The sequence below is a fragment of the Crocodylus porosus genome, unplaced genomic scaffold (assembly GCF_001723895.1).
Source record: "Crocodylus porosus isolate Cpor-Errol unplaced genomic scaffold, CroPor_comp1, whole genome shotgun sequence".
Taxonomy (NCBI): domain Eukaryota; kingdom Metazoa; phylum Chordata; order Crocodylia; family Crocodylidae; genus Crocodylus; species Crocodylus porosus.
The window spans coordinates 11,570,223-11,591,857 of NW_017728943.1; the positions used below are offsets into that span (position 1 = coordinate 11,570,223).

Below are 21,635 nucleotides of genomic sequence, written 5' to 3' on the forward strand. Positions count from 1 at the left end.
AGGGGAGGAGCGAGGGGTGGGGACTAGTATCCATAGCCTATGAGAATATAGATGAAACAGCAGATGGCCTATCATGAATTAAGCAATTAGCTGCTCTTTCACAGGTGCTCCCTCTTCCCCAGTGGGCTGAGAGCCCCTTGACTGCTGCTGCCACCACTGCTTCTTCTCCCACCCCCTTCAAAGATCCTAGGGAGCTGCTCCAAGCAACTGCTGTTATCAATTAACCATTTAATCAGTATAATTAGAGGAGGTTAAATGGATAATTTTTTTAAACTATATTTGCATCCCTAGTTTGTGTGATATACTTTGTAAAAAGGGTAGTGTAATTTGCTTCAATAAGTTTTATCACCTTTCCTGAATGCCACAGGATGTCAAGGAAGCGCCCACGCAGTTTATTCAGGAAGTCTTAACCTGCAGGTAGCCAGAGATGCATCTTATACTGCTGACTGATCCATGGTTATGTCTGGCTGGCTTTATGGCTGCAGGGTTGGGGTATTTCTAGAGAAGTACATGTAGTGCAGGTGACCCCTGCCATGTAGGGCATTAGGGGTTCATCTGCCCTGCCATGTAGGGCAGGGGTGTCAAACTTCACTCAGAGCCCTGGGCCAGATCTGGACTGCATGGGCTCCTCTGTTCCGCTCCAAGATGGTCTGGCTGTAATATTGCAGAATCAGTGTCGGGTACTTAATCTAGATCGGGGTGGGCAACTATTCCGGGCGGTGGGCCAATTACCCAGTTTTGGCAAGCTGTTGAGGGCCTCATGGGTAGCCCTTCCCCTTGATAGATGCCCCGCCCCCTGGTCACCATCTTGGGACCAATGTCCCAATGTCTTGGGACCAGTGTGTCAGGGCCAGCACCAGTGGGGCCCAGAGCAGGGCGCAGGCTGGCAGGGGTCTGTGGAGCCAGGCTGGGCTGCACCAGCAGGGAGAGGACGGAGCTGGCCTAGCTGCATAGAGCTCCTGCCGCCCTGCTCTGGGCCTTGCCAGTGCTGGGCTTGGGACACTGGTGTGGGCCCTGTGCACCTGCTCACTCTCAGTGCCCTCCAGCCCCACTGTACAGGTGGGGGGCAGTGTGCAGCCCCGACCCCCTGCTCCTTGGCAGGAGATGAGCTGGTGCTGAGTGCGGGGGAAAAGCGTCCCCCCCCCCGCCCCTTGGCTGGGACTCCCTGCTGCAGCTGCTTGCGGCCCACGCAGGGCACAGGCACAGGCAGCCCTGCGAGCAGCTGCACTGTGGGGTGCCGCTTTTCCCGTGCTCAGCACCAGCTTGTAATCCACCCCCGCTGCCAACCTGGACCCCGCCGTATCTGCCTAGCGTGCGAGCTCCAGGTGGGCAGCAGCAAATACTGCTCGGTGTGGCAAGCAGGGGGGTCGCAGCTGCTGCTGCTGTACACAGCCCTAATGGGCGAGCCTGGAGCTGGTGCAGGGCCCAGGCTGGCAGTGGGGGCAGGTGATGAGCTGGTGCTGAGTGCAGGGAAAAAGCAGGCCCTCGCCTGCCCCATGGCCAGCACTGCTGCTGCTGGCAGCCTGTGTGGGGCTGCCTGTGGCTGGTCAGGATAGCCCTGCTGGGCTGGAAACAGCTGCAGCAGGGAGCAAAGGCCATGGGGCGGGCGAGGGACTGCTTTTCTCTGGGCTCCTTCCCTGCCTGGGGTCCTCCTCCTCCCCCTCCATTTTTGACCAGAACCAAGGACAGATCAATATTAATTTGCTAAAGTTTTTAGGGGCCCTGTGGGCCAAATAGAATGGCCTCGCAGGCTGGATCTGGCTTGCGTATTTTGCCCACCCCTGTTCTAGGGCTTTCTTGGTGTCTCTGGCTTTGTGCCTTTGTAGATGTTTTTGAGGGGGTGGGGTGGTGATTTTATGGATTCTTTGGTTAAATGGTTGCCTGTGGATGCAGAGAACCAGGAGTTAGTAGCTTGAGAGGTCCCTTCAGTCCTCTGCTCCTGTGTTCCTGAATCTGCAAATAATCCAGCCATTTCCTCCTAGAAGACACTTAAATGAATCATGCTGTACATTTCAATCTGCTACCAGATGGCAGTTGCACTATTTCTCCTGAATGTGAAAACTTAGTCAGCTAAAGCGTACTACATCTGCCACTTCCAGGAATATTTCTGTATCAGAAATCTGTAAGGCAGCTGCATGGAGTATTCTAACAGCTTTTATTAAGTGCTGTGCCTTTGACTTAGTTACAAGGGCAGATGCCAGATTCAGAGAATAGTAGTATAATCCTTGCTTACCTAGACAGGGGTACCTGGGGGCAGTACGACATGGCTAATCTTTTAGTTGCAGGATGTGGTCAGTGCTTCTGGCTGCCCACTTGGCCCAGGTTGAGGGGTGAGGCCATTCAACTTCATCAAGACTAGGCCCTCAGTTTAGCTGGCAAGAGCTGTTGGCTGAGCCAAACTTCCAAGCCATTTTTTGAGCTGCATGTGCAGCCAGAACCACCTGCTAGATCAGTTAAGGGCCTAATCCTGCTTAAGTTGAGCTGCCCAGCCCTCCTTGAGTTGGGTGGGTGGCCAGTTGTGCCTGAGGGCCCTCCTGGCTTAAGGGGTGAGGCAGGCAGTTTGGCTTTAGCTGGATTAGGTCCTCAGCTGATCTGGCAGTCACCATTGACTGGGTTGACCTTCCCAGGACCCCTTTTTGAACCAAGTGGTCCCTCTGCTGACTTACAGTACCATCTTATTTGATTAAAAATAGAACTTCTATCTTTGGTATTGGAGATTTCCTAGTGAACTATCCTGTATAGGGGCAACAGCTTAGTTCCTGGTTCTGCTCTGTTTTTCTTACTGCAGCTGAAGACATTTAGTAACATAAGGCTTTCATTGCATTGGGGAATTGAGAATGCTTCCTGGCTTATAAATAGATATTTTCTAGTTTAAATTGCATTTTTTTGCACATGAAAATTTGTATCGGGGAGAGAAAAAGTATCCAAGCGTTTTTAGAACTGTGTTAAGGTCAAAACAATGTAATTTGTTTGTTCCAGGAATGGTAACAGTTTTCTCTAATCGGCTGGGCTGGCACAACATGGAACAGTTGCTCTCCCAGTTTCAGAGTCGCCTCACCTTTGGTGTCCATAGGGAGCTATGTGACCTGGTTCGAGTGTCTCTGCTGAATGCGCAGCGTGCCAGAGCTCTTTATAACACTGGCTTCATTACTGTGGCTGACCTGGCGAAAGCAAATCCTGCTGATGTGGAAACTGCCCTGAAGAATACAGTGCCATTCAAAAGGTGAGAAATCAGCGAGTTGGGAACTGGAATGAAGGCAAGTTGGTTTTGTTCCTTTTTACCATCAACAGAGGAAGTGGACTGAGCAGGGTCAGTTTTTTGTGTGTAATTCCAAGAGTATTTCTAAGTGAGTTGTCATTCTGTGATTTATAGTGTAAATTTTGGCGGCCTGGGTTCTCTTCCTTTTTCTTCCATTGATGCATCGTATAGTTGAGAGGAAGTCATTGACCTTGATTTTGCTATGTGTAAAATGAGAATGATGCTTTCCTACTCCATAGAAGATGTGATAATTGAATAATCTTAGGGTGGCGTTACAGGTTACCTGTAAACCATTCTAAAGACACTTAAAACAGGAGCATCCATGCATTCAACTTAAAGGATCTTAAACTTTGGTAAATACCCTCTAAGTGTCTTTAATTTAAGCCATATGAAACTAGGTTTATCTTTGACCTACCCTACCTAGCTTGAGCTAGGGTTTTGTTCGTCTGCTCCAAGGAGATGAAGCTACCAATTAGCAATCATCCAGCATCCCAGGATGCATGGCTTCCAGCCCTTCTGCCCTGACAGACTTTTCACCCTCCCAAGTTTTATTGCTCACAGGCTGGTACTTGGTCCCAAGTTGCAACCCCACCTGCCCCCAGTGGGTATGATCCTGGCCCACATAGCACCATGCCACTGGTTCCAAGAACCCCAGGAGACCTGATCCAAGCCCCTGGGCTGGGGACCAGGTGCACAGGCCTCCCCTCAGAGGGTTAAGCCCTTTAGGAGCAGAGCCACCAAGCAGTGAGAATATGGAGCCGAGAGAGGCATGCTTCCTTAGGCTGCATATTCTGACCATGTTTAACTCCTGGGGCTCCGCTCCCAGAGAGATATAGTCCTGGATCCTGGCCATGTGGCTGCTCACCAGGCCCTCTAGTGGCAAGTCACAGTTGTGCAGGTCAGAGTCAGAATTCAATCTCAACTTGTGACTGTCCTGAAATTGTTCCAACTTTAATACTACCTAACATTCAACAGATTTAGAATAGCTTAAAGATAACCTGTAACAGCACCCTTATGTCATAACCTCTAATGGTGTTACATTAGTGCAGAGTATCAAGACATGGCAATGTTGCTGGGATTGATATAGCCCCCTCCCAGTCTAAGCTGGTCTGTTAGTAGAAGTACCTCCAATTAGAAATGCTTGAATTTCAGTTTTGCAGGTCCAGTCAAAGCCTTAATAATTCTGGTGGTATTTACTTCATGTTCTTACTTTGTTGTAATAGATTCTTAATTATTTCAGTGATGTATATTCACGCTCATTTTGAGTTTTATTGTTGTTTGTGTTTGAGATGCCTTTTAGGCTTAACCAGGTCTGTCCAACTTCAGAGAAGTCAGGGACCACATACAGCATGGGCCCAAGGCTCTATTATCAACACCCCTACCCTCAAGCTGCTTCTCCCTACCCCACGAACAGAACAAAAAGGGAAAGGTGGAGGAGGGAAGTGGAGCTCAGTGGCAGTAGTAGTGAGGGCAGTGGTACTTGGGTGGAAGTGCATGGGCTACAAATTAACTCCTTACAGGCTGCATGCTATCCATGGGCCATGAATTTGGACAGCTCTGGGCTAAACCATTAACCCAACAAAAGCTGTAATTCAGCTTATGTTGACATCTACTTGGAAAACAACCCTTACAGTTTATGTAGGAGGGGAATAAAGTCTAATTCTGTCCCACACTTGGAGCTGATGTAGGTAGAAGACAGCACTATCTGCAGCACTTACGTGGTTTGACCTCTGTTTCTCTAAACCATTTTGAAATGTGAATGGTACTGGAGTTTCTTCTTGGTGGCTTTAGTCTGCTTCTCAGAACTCTTTGAAATTAGTGGATGTACCCTGCACAAGTAGGTTCTCAAGAATGTGAGTCAGTATGGCAAAACAGCTAACAAATGAGTTTGGGTTAAATACAGAACTGCCTTTTGACTCTTACATAGGTTATTCCAGGTGCAAGTCACAGTGGTGGGAGGAGGGTGGGGAAGCCAGCATGACTAAGCATAGTTACCCTTTTGCTATTACTATTTCTTTAAAAAAAAAGAAAAAAAAGAAAAAAAAATGTTTATTTCCTAGCCCAGACTACATGGTCCTCAAATATATTGAACTTAAAGCTTCAGTGAAACTGTTGTGCTAATTAAAGATAAGTGAAGAGCAGCATGGTGCCATTTATCAATGCCAGTGTGAGTGTTTCTACAGAACTTCCTAGTTGACTTCTGTTTTGTTTCTTTTCCATTAGTCTTCGTAGGGCGGTGGATGAAGATGAAGAGGCAGCTGAGGAGCGCAGGAACACTCGCTGCATCTGGATGGCTGGAATGAAGCATGTCACTGAAAAAGAAGCTGCCTCCCTTATTGTGGAGGAGGCTAGAACACTCCTGCAGCAGGACTTGGCTATGATGGGAGTAGAGTGGAACCCAGATTCTTACCTGGACTCTGAGTCATCCTCTTCCATGATGAGCAGCGAGTCAGAGCTGGAGAACAGAAAATACAGACTGAGCAGGGAGGGGTCATTTGAGACCTTAAAAGCATTTAACAAGGAAAGATATGGACTTCACCCCAACTCTCAGTCTGGAACTTCAGCAAAGGTTGAAAAGGCAAATAAAAGATTGCTAGGTGCCAGTACCCCAAAGTGCAGGCTGCAGAGCGAGGCCCAGGTAAATCAGATTCAAACAGAGGAAGGAAACAATGATGTCATTGTACAGAGTGCTAGAAAACGACCACATTTGAGCAAAGATAAAGAAAACATGGAATTTACTTCCAAGAGAAAAAGCAAGGCAGGCTCCAGGGAAACAAGTCAAGAATCCCCTACTGAAGAAGGCAAAAGATCAACCTTGAGCTTTGTACCAACAAAAAATTCTGCTGTATGTAGGCCAAGGATAACAATGGGTGGATGCTTAAATCAAAGTAGAAACTGCAACAGGGCTTTGAAACAACATAGGTCACTGCTTGAAGAATCAAGGAGGCAAATAACAGGTGTAAAAGGGCCCCCTCTTTCCAGACATGGCAATTGTGAAGGTAAACCCTTTCCAGATGGAAGTAATAAGGAACTGACAGAAAAAGGATCATTGGTTCACAGGGACAAAATCTCAGGATCTTTTCATGAACATTATCTGCTTATAGGAAGCAAAGAGAAAATGGAAGGACTGCTTATGGAGCCTTCTGTTACTAACGAATGCAAGCCTAAAGAAAAAACAATTTGTCAGGCATCTAGGGATGTTATAATGAGGGATGCTACAACTGTGAGAATGGAGACAAGTAACACTGTGGGAGGCCTGATGATACCTAGTAGGGAATTGAAAAATGAGAATATTGGTGCCGAAGACGGTAAAGTTCATGCTGGAAAAAAATATGCTGAACGGATATCTGGAAAACAGCAAATGATTCTAGATACAGACCTCTGTAATGAAATAGTCGGCAGTTCTGCAAAAACACATGTGAGTGATGGTACACACGAGCAGAAAACTGTTTGTTATGAACCTAAATCCTGCCTTTTCCCAATTCAAAGCAAAGGCAAGCATAGCAGCGAAAGGCCCAATGGCATATTGTTCCAGAGTGGAGGTGTGGGTAAAGCTGCTGATAATCAGCCTGAGGATTTTTTGAGAGACTCCACAATAAAATCCAGAGCTGTTTGTATTGCAAAAAGTAGCAAAAATGGTTATGCCCATGATCTGTCCTTGGACTACAGAAACTTTGAGGACAGCTTCCAGTTGGATACTCAGACGGATAGGATAATACAGCAGCAGGTGGCATCTGAAATTGCAGGACATCAGGGAGCAAAAGGCACAGAGCTGGCAGCCATTGCTGTGCAGAAAGCCTTCACAAAACTCCCCTGCAATAACGCTTTTCAAACTGAGAGTGTCGCTGATCAAAGCTTAGTTGCAGCCTTTAGAGAGATGGACTCTTCAGGTCTTGTGACAACACTTGGTATGAAACAACCTGCTGATCTATGTTGCAGTGATAAAACTTCGGGCTCTGTGAGCTCTTGTTTACAGTCTGCAGTGAAATTCCCAGATGCTGCACTTTGTCTCAGAGGAAATGATTTTTCTGTCACTGACTCCCAGCTACACGGCTTTTTACAAGGTTATCTAACCCAACCTTCAGTGAAGGAGAGTGTCTGTCTGGGTCTTCAGAACAGAGCCCCCACCTCCAATGGCCAGCATCCACACATCATACATGTACAAGTAGAATATCACCATGTTCCTGAAACTAGTCTCAATACAAGCAATAGTTTGCTGTTTGAAGATAGTTTCAGTGATGTCAATGACTCTTCTGGTATTCGTGGAGGTGAAGCTGAAGGGATGGAAACCAGGGAACAGGAGATTCTACCTCTTCCTCCTAATGCCATTTCTAGCTCTCTTGTTGGCTGTCTGCATCAGCAGAGCTGGGGGCCTATTCAGGATGTATTGAGTATAAATCAGGCTCAGCAGCAGCAGCCACCACAATGTAATGATGCGTCTCTTACGTTCTCTGAAATTGATTCTTTCCAGTTGGCTGAAGCTTTTGACAATGTGAGCTCACCTCCTTTTCAAGGAGACTTGCCATCTGCAGCTCTTGTTGAGCCAGAACTAAGAAAATCTGTTGCACAGGAGGGCTCCGGACCAATGGATATAGGAGGAGATAAAAGTGTAAGACTGCAGAAAGCCCGACAAACTGTAAAAAAAAATACCAATCCAATAGTATGGAACGAACATTCATTTGAGTTAAGCTCAGGGTTGCAAGAAATTCTAGACAAGTGGCCTAGCCCTTCAGGCAATAAACCTGATTCATTGAGTCCAAGCATCCTTGGATCAAAGGAAAAATTAGTTATTTCAAACTGCAACCAAGAGCAAGGTGCAGTGTTTGAATTTGGCTGTGGTCAGAAAAAGCCATTACCCCTTTGCCAGGGTTTAGAAAACTATTTGACAGGTAGAGAGAGCAATAGGGGAGCCTTGGAACAAAAACCAAATTGTTCCCCTCAGTTTCTCAAGGGAAGCAGCAGGAAGTGTGATCCTCAGCCAGATATTAGCAATGGGCTTGTTCCTCCAACGCCCCCTGTAGACCCTGCACAAAAGAGTTTTGGCATGTCCTCTCTGAAGTCTGGGAAAAAGAAAGATGTCATCCTCGTGAATGAAGGCCCGCTCTGTCAGGTGCTGCAGAATGGCATACCTGCTTCAGACCAGCAAATAGAAACACTGCAGTTTAATCCAGAAAATGGAGGCCCACTTGAGACTGACCCTGTAAAAGACGATTCTGTTCTAGACCAGGGCTTTTCACTGCAATTATCTCAAGATGTTTTGCCACTTACTTCATGCAGTGCTGAAAGTTTCACTATTATTGATGTGGCAAGTGACATGGCTCTCTTCCAGACCTTCATCCAAGAATGGAGGAGCAAAAATAGATTTGCCATCTCGGTGGCTTGCGAAAGAACAAAACGTCTCTTGTCCCCCAGATCAACTATAGGCGGCAGATTCAAACAAGGTCAGTTTGGCCTTCCTGTATTTCATGTTCCAGTGCATTACTTTGAAGAGAAGTTCAGTTAAGCTTGCTGAGAGTAATCAAAATTCAATGAAAGTAGGTTAGGAACAAATATGCATGTTTTTGTTTTAAATTTGTGAAAATAAAGAACAAATCCTACATGTATTGTATGTTGGCAGCTGCTGAAATTGCAGTGAATTTCCAGTTCATTTGGAAGAAGGCATGTGTTGGACCTAGGCATTGCACTGAAGGGTGGAACTGGAAAGAGGAAGGTGGTTAGAGTGAGTGTGAGCCATAAATACTTAAAGGATTGTTACCATCATCAGCCCGTAACAATGGCCATTAAGTATTTCTTGCTTGTACAATCCCTGTGGTTTATTGCAGACATGTTGGTGAATGGCTACGTGCCTGCTGTGTGAAGTGCGTAGTAAAACATCATCATGAAACAGTCAGCCAGCATAATAAAGTAAGCAGAGTATTTGCTATAATGGCGGCTTGCATCTTCATAAGGAGCATTATTGCTAAAGCAAACAGAAGAACCTGTACTGTTGCTCTGTTATGAGGCCTGGAGAGTTGAGCTAATCTGGAATCAGAGCAGCAAGCTTATCACAGTATAAATGATGCTTTTCTCATTGAAATCTGTAAGTGTGGCAAATGACGAGCACTTAAATGGCCAATATAACTGGCATTTAAAAGATGGGGACATTTCTGTCTGACTCATTCAGATGAACACAGTTCCAAATTAGTGCACGGAGCAAATATGAGCCAAAGATTCATCACTTCCCTTATTTTAAAGTGGAGTCCCGTTGTGGTTTACTGCTAATGCAGTAGGACATACACAAATAGCTTTCAGCTTGGCACTAAATAAGTAATAACTTTGAAGTCGGAAACAAAAGCAATTTGTTCAGTCTCCACTAACTAGAAAGTAACAATCCTGGTTAAATATTTTGCAGGTTACCTTATTGTAATCTTCTCCATTCATTGGCTCCATTTATTTCATTGTTTAATGGCAGCCCATCCCAGGCTGTTGCTGTGGTCCTGCACATTTTCATCACTAGTATTCATATAATGCAACTCTCCAAGGGGGCTGATGCACTGTTTTACGGAGTTTCTATAGAGGAAGGAGAGCAATTGTGATGGAAAGGGGTATGAAAGTAATGAGTAGTTTCCCTTCATCTATCTCTGAGGGGGATATGGATAAACCAGCCTCTGGTCTTTGAAGATCTCTACCAGATAGTATGTGAAATTGATTTTTTTTTTTTTAATTTTGCTCCCTAATCATATCTTATAAACAGATTCTCCACATGACCATCACTGCTACCATGGGGAAGTATTAAGATATTTGCCTGACCATGGGAGCAGCATTGACAAAACTGTTTCAGGAATGGGAATGTAATTGTGATAGAGAAATGACAACTGTGTCACCATACAAGAGGAGGGAGCACAGTTATACCTTAAATCTTAGGAATGCAGGGGTGGATCCAGTGAGGTGAGGACATGGTCAGCCTCTTCCCTCCCTCCCACTTTTTTAAATCATGTAGTGCACACACAGTGAGCAATCTTTACCAAGAGCTTTAGTTTTCACTGCTGGTTGCACCCCCATCCCCCCATTAGATTTCCATTGCACTCCCCTTTTCAAGCCTATATCTGCTCCTGTAAGTATGGCAATACTACAGAAGGCCAGATCATTTTAAGATCTCCTAAGCAGTGGTTTTCTCTGTTACAATGCCCAGCCTACCTTGCTGTTATAAAGATGTGTTGAAAAAAAGAATGTAGAAAACAAGAGGCTGGTGGATAGGTGAGAATGAAGGCATTCTAGGTTGTTTCATTATTGGAATGTTAATTGATTAAAATGTTATATGTATAATTTTAACTTTAAAAAATATTTCCATAGTAAGATCTCCCCGGCAGATCCAGGTTAAAGATGATGGATTCCTGATCAAAGGCTGCGAAGATACCTTGATAGTTGGATTGGCAGTGTGCTGGGGTGGAAAGGATGCCTACTATGTCTCACTGCAGCAAAAGGCAGACAATCAGGCTGGTAAGAGCTCTGGCAGATGGACCAGATTGCAGGAAGCTAGGCCTTTCAGAGAGTGGACAACCCTGTGAAAGTTGTCAGCTAGTTTGGGACTTAATGGACGTATTTTTGGAAGCTGTGAGTGTCCCTAACAGTCTTTTTATCTGACAGAAGAAAGCAGCCATGTTAGTTTTTGCCAAGGGCAATGGCAACATGCTTTCCAGTGTTTCCTCTGTTTCTAATGAATTTCCTGGCTACAGAGTGTTGTGTTTCAGGCTTAACTGCTGGTGAATGTGACTGAGCAAGATGCTAATTCTCCTCATTTCTTTGGACAGCCCATCCATGCTGTTATTTATAAATAAACAAGCACTCACACTGCTTCCTAAATCCCTTATATATAAAATCACTTTGCATTTATTACTGTTATATTTCTGCTTAAGACTGCTGGCTTTAGAAAACCCACGCTACCTCATCTATTTCTGTGGTATCCTGAGTAAAGAGATGATGTTTTTTGTGCCCCTTAGAAGTCAGTGCCAGTTTGGCACCCCCGGCTTTGGATCAGAACCTATCTGTCACTGAGAGACTGTGTCATCTCCAGTCCTGCTTGCAGAAAGAGCCTGAGGGAAAGCACTGTCTGGTTATGTACGACCTCATCCAACACTACAAGACCCTGCTAATGGCCTGTGGCATCTCCCTGGAAGGAAGCTTTGAGGACCCAAAGGTTCAGGGATTTGTTAAGAAATTAAATTTGCGTTTTTTATTTTTTTTAAACCAGTGTTTGAAGTGCTTTGTACTTTGCTCAAGCCATTTGTCTGTTTACTGAGAATCAAAAAAAATTGCCATAGGTTTTAGTGATGCTTTCCACAGCAGCAGTAATAGCTGGAGGTAAATATAGAAACTTTTTATGGCCAGATTTTCCAAGGTGCTGAGCTGCTACCAGAGCCCCTGAGAATCAGGTCTTTGATTTATTGTTTCCAAATGTTTGTTTAATTGTATGCAGCTCTAAGCCACATGTCACTTGGACACTGACATATCTCAAATACAGCTCTCCAGGGGGAGAGAGACAGCATGCTCCAAAATAAGTTCAGTCCATGGGTACTTCCTCTTATTGTGCTGTTTAAAAAAAGAGCTGAAGTTTTATTTGAATTGAAAAAGCATTATTGCATTTTAAATGGACTGAATAAAATAGGAATTTTGATTTGCTTAAGGATCCAAAATACTCTGCAGTACAAATGCAAAAAAGTATGTTTAGAGGAACACTTAAGCAAATACCTTAGCCATAAGAAAAGCCTATGGTCCTTGTGGATCAGAAGTCACTGCCATGGTATTGTTTACTTGCCAGTGAACTTAATATGTGATTGACTCCATGGGTCTTTTCCAAATAAAGTTATATAAATATCATGGGGGAAACCTTTTCACTCATGATATTTCTTATCAGTAACTGGATGATTAGTCTGCTTGGTTTGTAATTAATTACAGAGCACTAGAGACATTTCTGGACTTAGTCTGTCTTTTTCCATTTTGCATATCTGACATTTTTAACTTGAAATTAAATTAAAATTAATAAATCACTTCTGATTGATTTAGTCACCAGGAGATGTTGATATAATTGCTTGCATAAACCAGCTCAGCATACCTTTAGGTTGGGTGGCATGGTTCAGCATCAAAATACATAGATAAACAAACTGCATTTAAATATGTCCAGCACGAGAGAGAGCCTAAACTTTAGTGTTACAGTGGAGTTCTAGGGGGAAGAGAAAAACACCCATAAGAATTGCAGCCTTACTTTCAAGTGGCCTGCTCTGTGTGCGAGTAACATCAAATCTTCATAGCAAAATAAATTTGCTTTATAGTTTGTCACCCCAGAGTCATTGTGGGAGGGCGAGAGGGATCCTGCTATGGCTCTGCATGCAGCCTTAGAACTATTAAACATGTTTCAATTACAGGGTCCAATTTTGCTTTCACTGGGTTTATACAAGGGTCATTTAATAGTAGAATTCACCTGACACAGCCCTGATTACTTGTATTGATATGCAAAAATGGGGGTCAGGCTAGGTTCTTTTCACAGATCCGCATTTCATAGCAATCCTTATAATGACATTATTTTTTACAAAGAGTTCTTTTCATGTGCAGACTTTACTCCATTTCTGTTTGATTTCCATGGCTTTATTATCTGTGAAGAACCACCAAGTGAAGGCAAAGCTTTGTGTGCATTTTATTGACTAAGTAATAATTCTCAGAAGCATTTAATTGACTGTCAGTAAGACTTGGGTGTCTCACTTGAGGGCTTTGCTGAAGCACAGTTTACACTGCTGTTGAGAACTTTTGGGCTCACTACCAAATAGTGTTTATGTTTCTGTTATTATTAAAATAACCAAAGTGTTCAGTATTTGCTTATGTCCATTTTAGGTAGCATGCTGGCTGCTGGATCCTGACTCTAAAGAATGTACACTTCACAACATGGTTACCAGCTTTCTCCCTCATGAACTCCCCCTGCTTGAAGGGATAGGAACTGGCCAAGGGGTGCAGAGCTTGGGGCTTAGTGCCAGTGCTGATCACTCTGGGCGGTACAGAGCAGCCATAGAGTCTGTGCTCATTTTTGGCATCATGACCCAGCTTAATACACTGTTACAGAAGGAAAACCTAACAGGTAAAAAGGACCAGGGGTTGGGAAGTTTAACTTGATGAGTAGGGTCATTTGGGGAGATCAATATTTTTTAGCTTTTCTACTTATTTCAGATGCTTTCTGCAAAGTGGAGATGCCCACACAATATTGCTTGGCTCTGCTGGAGCTGAATGGAATTGGCTTTAGCACAGTGGCATGTGAGACCCAGAAACACATCATGCAAGCTAAACTAAATGAGATTGAGGCCCAGGCATACCAGGTGGCAGGCCACAGCTTCTCCCTGACCAGCCCTGATGACATTGCAGAGGTATTTGAGGGACTTGGGTGTGACAGAGTTGCTGCCTCTAAAAGACTCATCAAGTTAACTTCTTACATTTGGGTAGAAATATTGGTGGAGGGGTATTTGGTTGGAGAATTGGACTTTAAAGATGGAAAACAAAGCTAATTCTGATCAAGGTTGATTTTCTGATAGAGCTGTATCTTGACAGGGACTGAGTCTCTCTCAGGTGGTACTGAGCATCTTCACTTTCACAGACTTTAGTAGATGAGGAAGGTATTCATACTATTCAACATGTTGTAGGATTAGGCTTTTAATTTGTAAAGAGCTACAGCTACTCATGATCATCTGTCAATTTCCTAAGAAAATATGCAGGATCTATTACCAATTCAGACCCAAAATGTTTTTTGGCTAATACTTGGAGGGTGTGGATGCACTAACGCTTGGATCCCTTTCAAGAGAGGAATGTTTCACAAAGACAGCAGCTGGTGCTTCTTATTGTTATGTGTGAATGAGCTGGCCTCAAACCAGATCCAGCTTTACGTCTGAATGAAGCAGTACTAAAGTTGGAGCAGGTTTGCTGCATTTGAATCGTTTTCAGCTTGTTCACACATAGCAATTAGAGTGTGTCAGCTGCTGCCCCCTTGAAACATTCTGCTTTGAAAGGGTTCCAAGCATTTGTGTGTCCACACCCTGATATTAGAAATTAACTCTACTCCGTATTGGTTTATTGAAGAAATTGTGCACTTGAGCTGCGTTGACCAGCTTGTATTGTTACTGCTGCGCCTAGCATTTCGGGCAGAAATAAAAAGGGATCTTATTTCAAACCAGGTTTGAAATAGTGAACCAAAAAGAAATTGGTTACTGGCAGATTGTATATATAATGCCTTCCAACCAAGTAAATCCCAAAGGGATCCATCCTATGGTTCACCTTTCTGTACGTGCAATATGCTGATTACAGCAATAGCATCTTTTACAGCTTTTGACCATCTTACTTGATGTGTGTCCACCAGTATCTCTACCAGAACTGTTCTTAACATGGAAACTGGCCAAAATGTGCAAACAACCGCTGTTTAAAAAACACTCCAAAATATTCCCTACTTCTCTGCAAACACAGAATTTCTGCTCTCAGTAATGCTGATCTGATGCCAGTTCGTGCTCATGACCTAATGACTCTCCAGGTTCCCATGTCTTCTGACTCATCATAGCTAAGGAAAAAAAAAAGCCTCTTATGGAAGTATTTTTCCTGTAAAATATGGTGGTAAATTTGGTATGTCAGAGATGTAGTCCACCAGCTAGATCCAGCCCATGGAGCCATTTCACCCAGCTTGTGAGGCTCTTAAAGGGGCCAGAGATTAGGGAGTGGGGTGAGTGGGGGCAGGGTCTGCTGCCAGATTCCCAGCTATGGAGTCCCACTAAGGACATGTCAGCAGCAAGGGGATGAGTGACAGCTACATTAACCCTCATGCTGCTGTCACTGTTCATCATGCAGCTACCATGTCTGGGTCCTGCCTGTGAAGCTTCTCGTGATCCCGATTTAGCACACAAGGAGGCCTGCAGTCTGGATCTGGCCCAGGGATCTAGCTGCATATCAACTCAGGATAATGAATTTGGTATAAAAGTTCTGTTAGAATTTATTGAGTGTCCCATGAAGTTCATGTGAACCTTTGCCATTTTATGCAATCTTCTAATATAAGGCTGTTTGTACTAAGCAGATTACTTCTGCTTTCCCCTGCCTGCTGTGTAATTGAACATAATCAAATAGTGCTGAATACCACCTGAAAATTCAGGATAAGCGGTGAAGATTTGTGTGTCCTCACTCTGATATTAGAAATAAACTCTACTCCGTATTGGTCTTTGGAAAGAACATCTTCACTGTGGCTAGTTTTCCAACTGATAGTAGTTTGCTAGGAAAAAAACTAATTTCCAAGCTAATGTCTAAAGCTCTTTAATAAAAGGTACCAGTAATGTGCTCTTTCAATGCTTTGTGTCCTGCAGTCGATTCCCAGATAACATCCAGGCTTAAAAACAGAAATTCTAGGGCTGATTAGCTTGAGATTTGACTTGCAGCAAAAGAGATGCCAGACAGTCATTTAGGACATCTTTACCCATACTCCAGAGTGGAGTGGGGGATGGGGCACGTTAATTAAAGTGGCTCTGAGATCTGCTCTAATTAAGATGCCCACAGTGTCACATGTATTTAGCATCCTATGTTTCAAAATGGTGGTGGAGGTGCTTTAACTAAAAAGCTTGTTGAATGAGCTTTAGTTAAAGCATTCCTGCTGCTGTTTTGAAGCACAGGGACATTCAATACACGGGATGCAGAGGCTGCTGGAGTGTGCTAATGAATTAAGTCTGCTCTAGCACACGCTAATTAGCACCTGTCGGAGTAGACATCCAGCAGGTGTATAGCTGCCCTTGTATACTACCCTTAAATAGCAATTAATTTGAATCCCAAGAGTATTCCACTCTTGGGATTCAAGAAGCAAAGAGTTAATTTGGATACTTTACAGGTACTTAATGTGGGGAAATGGGCCTCTGTACAGTCTGGGGTTTGCTGCCAGACAAAATTCTCAGATCTAAATCAGTCTAGTCTTTTGTTTTCAGCATCAGTTTCCTACTCCTCCATCCTACATCTTTTCCTTGTCTTCCTGTCACTACAGCCAAGCAGTTATTAAGGAGTGAGCAGTGAGGATATCTGTAGCCTCATTTACAGGAATCAATTACCTTATCTAAAAACACCTTGCAATCCAAACTTTTTAAGATTAGAAAATTAGATTTTAGACTACATTTTGTAGTTAATTAAAATGAGGAGGAACTGCTATTGATAATACACAGATCTTTTAATCAGCTTGTTAAGTACCTGGAACGTTAGCATTGTCCTTTTGTTAGAACATAGGCTATTAAAGTGCTCTTTCACTTGTTTATTTTGGGGTTTAAAAACATGTACTGAATTTGAAACTCTGGTCTCTATTAGGTCTTGTTTTTGGAACTAAAGTTGCCACATGGAGATGTAAAAGCTCAAGGGAATAAGAAAACTCTTGGTTACACAAGAAGATGCACTACTAAAGGACACAGGGTCAGGCTGGGCAAGCAGTTCAGTACAACCAAGGTACAACTAAATTAAGTGTAGTTCTGTACTGTGACTATAGGAATAACTTCTTTCCCATGTACACTTCATAGTTGGATTGGATTTTAGTGAGGAAAAATAAGTTTTAGTGCTGTCTTCTCCCATGCAGAGTCAAATGTAACCTCTTTTTAAGGCACAGGTGTAACTGAGAATGAGGGGTAACTGCAGGTATAACTGAAATGGTAGGTTTGGCTGAGTGTAACTCAACCTAATTGTGTCTACAAGACAAATAGCATAAGAATTGTGTAGGGTCAACAGCTAGACTCTTTTGTCATCTTCTTGAAGGATGCTTAGATGTCAGGGAGAAAAATACAATATAAATACATATATAGACACACAGATTAAAAAAAAGTTTTTTTTGTTGCAAAAGAAAGGTTTGTTTTGGAATTGTCTGCTGGCTCCTGTATGGCAGGATTAACTGTCTGTGATTAATTTTCTCTGCCTTTCAAAATTTTCTGTGTTCTGCCTTTCAAAAAAAAATTGCTTTTCAGAATGGCTACATAGATTGGTTTTAACCATGTATGATATTGAAAGCATGTACACAATCCAGGACCACCAGTATAACTACCAATTTCTAGCTGTTCTGAAACTGCTGCCCTAATGCTGATTGCCTGGGGTTAATCACTGCTGCATGTGTCAGACAAAGACGTATGAGCAGATCTACTTGTCTCCTGTTTTCAGGGCTCATTAACTCATGTTGTGCCCCCAGTGTCCTTTTGTTCAGTGTGAGAAGTGGATTGGAAAACAGATACTGGTGTCTTAAGCTCTAGCAGCAATGAAGAGATGAGGAGCTTGGTAGATTTCACTTGGTGTTAGCCCAGGTGGGGTATAGTAGAAGTAAGGCTAAGGGTGGAGAGAGTTATCTAACTTTTACAGTGTTGGCTACCCTATGATGCTACTATGAGTCCCAATGGCTGTACTCAGCGCTTTTTTTAAATTTTTTTTTTAATTCTTTTCCCACATTTTAATTTGAGCAATTGCTTGTACCTTCATTGATCAATAAGAAGCAACTCTTTTGACTTAACTGCAAAGTTTGTATTGCTAGTGATTACCTGTGCCCTACAAGGAGTGTGGTCAGTGGGCCTGTTTGTGTCCTCCTGATGTGCAGTCAGAATAGGAGAGGTGCAGGGAGAGAAGCACAAGAAGAGGAAGGAGAAGCATTAATCTGGGAGAGAGGAGACAACCCAGGCCAGGCGATCATTTGACTGTTTCAGGTGACTTGTTTGTTAAAGCAGACTCTGAAATTTTTCTTTAGGACTTGAGACCAAATGAGTCTGTTCAAATAATTTTCTCTGGCTGCATGTTCTATATTTCAGCTATGTGTCATAGTGTTTTTACTATCTGTACAGCAAATATGAGTGGAGCTGTTGCTCATGTAATATTGAGACATGGCTGTGGAATTGGAGACTTTCCTCTCGGTATATCACTGTAGGTTAGAATTAACCTCTGTAAAACGAAAGAAACTTTGTATAGAATTTATATAGAATTTGTAAGGCAGCCCATTATAGCTTTGTGCTTTACTTTATAGGATATTCTGGAGAAATTAAAGACTTTACATCCATTACCAGGCCTGATTCTAGAATGGAGGCGAATCACCAATGCAATGACCAAGGTGGTGTTTCCGCTGCAGAGGGAGAAGCGTTTGAATTCTTTATTGGGGATGGAGAGGATCTATCCAATCTCTCAAACTCACACAGCTACAGGTAACGAGATGATCATGACATCCTTTTTTCCCCTTCGTTTCTGACAGCATGTTTGAGTGATCAGGAAGAACTGATTGTGTCCTTTAGCTTACTTTCAAACCAAACTAAATCAAAAGTTTTAAAATACAGAAAAATGTAAATCTAAATTAAAATTCAGGACCCTATGTAGCTAGGCACTGCTGAAGCAGTGTTACTAATATGTTTTATGTATGTGCATTTAAGTAGCTAGAATATACAAGTTTCTGGTGCACCTTCAGGAATAGTTACAGAATTTGGGGGATACATGAACACACACGCATGCATGTGATTTGGGGAGGTGGGTGTGTATATATATACACACTCTGTGTGTGTGTGTGTGTGTGTGTGTGTGTGTGTGTGTGTGTACACCCCCCCCCACCAAATCCTATAACTATCCCTGACCTCACCCATACATGTGTATTTATTAAAAGGCATTTTAAAGGCATCTTTCACATGAACATTTAAAACCACTTGAAAACATTTATTATATTAGTTACCTTTCTTCCTGGGAGGTAGTGAAACTATTACCTGCACTTTAAAAATGAGGAAATCAAGGTGTAAACTAAGTGAAGTCACCCATAGCCAGTGGAAAAATTGAGAACTCCCAAATAATGCTGTACTAAAAACCTCAGTCATTTAGCTTCATCATTTTGGCCGTCATGGAGGTTGGATTTTGAATGGCTTCCTCATTTTCCTTGTATTATCTTATGGATGGATGGATGCATGAGGGGGATGTCATCAGTCAGTACAGTCTCAGTATGTAGTATCTTTTTCTTCATCTTACGTTCTTTTACTAATTTCTTGTTTTTTTTCTACACTTGTAAGAAGTGTAGGATATCTGGTAAGTGTCACTGGTCACTGACAAGAAATATAGTGGGAGCATATTTTTTATTTTCATTCTCACTGCAGATGCCTTTCTCCATCTTATTTTCCTTGTTCCTTATTACCTTTTATTCCTAATTGCTTGTGCTGTCTGTGTCTGTGCCTGTGGCTGCATCTTGATGTTTTTATATATTCAGGGAAGATGTGTTCCACTGTATAGGGCACTAAACTGGGATTGTAGAGACCTAGGTTTGCTTTGCTGTTCAGCCTTTGACACTGAGTCCCTTCACTGCTCTATTCTTCCCTTTACCTGGTTCAAAGAAATTTGTTTTCTCATAAGTACTTTGACATCCCCAGATGTAAAGCTCACTCTGATAGCTGAGTATGATCATTATTACTCTGGCTTTGTGTATAGAGGTGTAGGCTGGGTCTGTATTTTGAAGATGACAAAAGTTTGGCATTTATCTTATTAGAGGCTCTCTGGCATATTTGCCAGGTATCAGAGATTTGGAGCAGAATATTGAAATCCATTATTTTTATATACTTTGAGAAAAGAAAATCTAATTAATTAGTCAGTAGGCTAACTCATCACTGAATTCTTATTAGTTAGTCCACTGGATCTCTGCCAGAGTCTCCTTGATTTGTATACAAAGCATGCTGACTAATTGATTACCTGTTAAAGTGCAATTAGCTGTTTCCACACACGCACGCACACAAACTGCCTCTCTCCTCCCCCTCCCCCTCATGAAATGTTCTCCTGATTTATTATTTGTCTTAAAAACTATTGACCTATGTCAGGAGTGTTAAACATATAACCCATGAACAAGGCTCCCTCTAAGGTGCATGCGTACGTGGCTGCGCACAACTAAAAGGGTGGCCGCGCACAGCCTTTTCAAGGCCGCACACCAGGAGAGGCTGGGGCGGGAGCCTGGCATGGGGTCCTCCAGTCCTGGGAAGTGCTTCACTCCCCCGGAGCCAGCAGAACTCATGCCAGCCTCCATCCGTGCCTTGCCTCACCTCACGGAGGAGCCGCTGCCTGCCCCAATGAGGCTCGACTGGCTCCAGAACACTGCTCCGCTCTGCCGCATTGCCTCGGGGAGTGAGGAGGCACGTGGCATCTTACAGTAAGCTTGACTTACTGCTGCTGCTTTCAGATTGTCACTGCATACCTACACCTCCCCCTTCAGACCCTTCACAGCCTCTGGGCTGCCACTGTTGGACCCCTCTGCCACTGCAATGGCCGTGGCAGCCACCCCAGTGCCTCTGGCTGGATCCAGCCCATGAGGAGCCCCACAGTTTAGATCCAGCTCTGGGCCCCAGGTGAGTTTAACATCCCTGACCTACGCATCCATAGCACCTGTCTAGCCATTTGATGCTTGCAAAGCATTGGATCCTTTTTAGCTTCTCTTGATCAGGAGGAAATAGATCATCAACTATTCCATTTTGAAGAGTTCACTTCTCTTCTGGTGATGAGCTTTGACTACATGATAATGAGGGAGCAAAATAATTATTTTATAGAGTGCTCTGAAATTTTGTAATAAGAAACTGTACATTTAGCATTTACCTGGATACTCATACAATTCTCATATAGAGAACAAAATGTGTGCCAGTTGCATTTGACATTTTTGTAATATATTTTTTTTCATTATAAACATTAAAAATCATTCTTTGGCAAGCTGTGATATGGCATGCAGAATACATCTCATGAAAAGTTGTAAATAGCTAACTATGAATAACCCATGGATAATAATTAGTCATCATTACTAATCCACTTGGAGTGATGAATTAAAATTTTTTACTGTCGTAATATATACTCAAGTTTCTATATAGAAATTTTTAATGACTCAACATAACTTTCCCATAATGCAGGGATTTTCCAAAATACCTGACTACACAATTTTGGCATGCTTACCTGAGATTATATGCTTGTTTTGCCCAACTACCTGAGAGTAGTCTTTCTAGGCAGGCAGCTGACCCTTGTGTCACCCTATTTTTTTGCTGGCCTCTGGAGTGGCATTCACAGACATTTGGAAAGAATGGTCTCTCTTGTAGTGACAAGTTTTTCAGACTTGCAATATAAGATCTGTTCCTCTGTGTTTGTAGTGTGCAGAATTTTATTTTAGAGGTGCACTGATACATCAGTCACATATCAGATCGGCTCCAATTTAAAAAAAATCGACTGCGTTGGCAGTCAGCTTTTTTTGGCTGTTGTGGCCAGTAATGTGGCCCATAAGTGCCATGTGCATGCATGCATTTCTGGGGAGCCAGGAGCACAGCCCTGCAGTGTGGAGAGCAGCCGAGTGCAGCTGTTAATTCTGTTGTGGGGGTGGGGGTGTGCAGATTAA

General features: G+C 43.1%; 1 protein-coding gene across 3 annotated transcripts in view; it reads left to right on the forward strand.

Moving 5' to 3' along the window:
- POLQ (DNA polymerase theta) overlaps nt 1-21,635 on the forward strand; it is a 91,673-nt gene that overhangs the window by 37,705 nt on the left and 32,333 nt on the right. For all 3 annotated transcript variants that reach the window (XM_019548694.1, XM_019548696.1, XM_019548697.1), the window contains 8 exons: nt 2,980-3,223; nt 5,483-8,700; nt 10,592-10,738; nt 11,239-11,435; nt 13,124-13,364; nt 13,454-13,647; nt 16,595-16,729; nt 18,276-18,450. In XM_019548694.1, the coding sequence (XP_019404239.1) occupies nt 2,980-3,223; nt 5,483-8,700; nt 10,592-10,738; nt 11,239-11,435; nt 13,124-13,364; nt 13,454-13,647; nt 16,595-16,729; nt 18,276-18,450 (4,551 nt within the window). The remainder of the gene's footprint in view (nt 1-2,979; nt 3,224-5,482; nt 8,701-10,591; nt 10,739-11,238; nt 11,436-13,123; nt 13,365-13,453; nt 13,648-16,594; nt 16,730-18,275; nt 18,451-21,635) is intronic.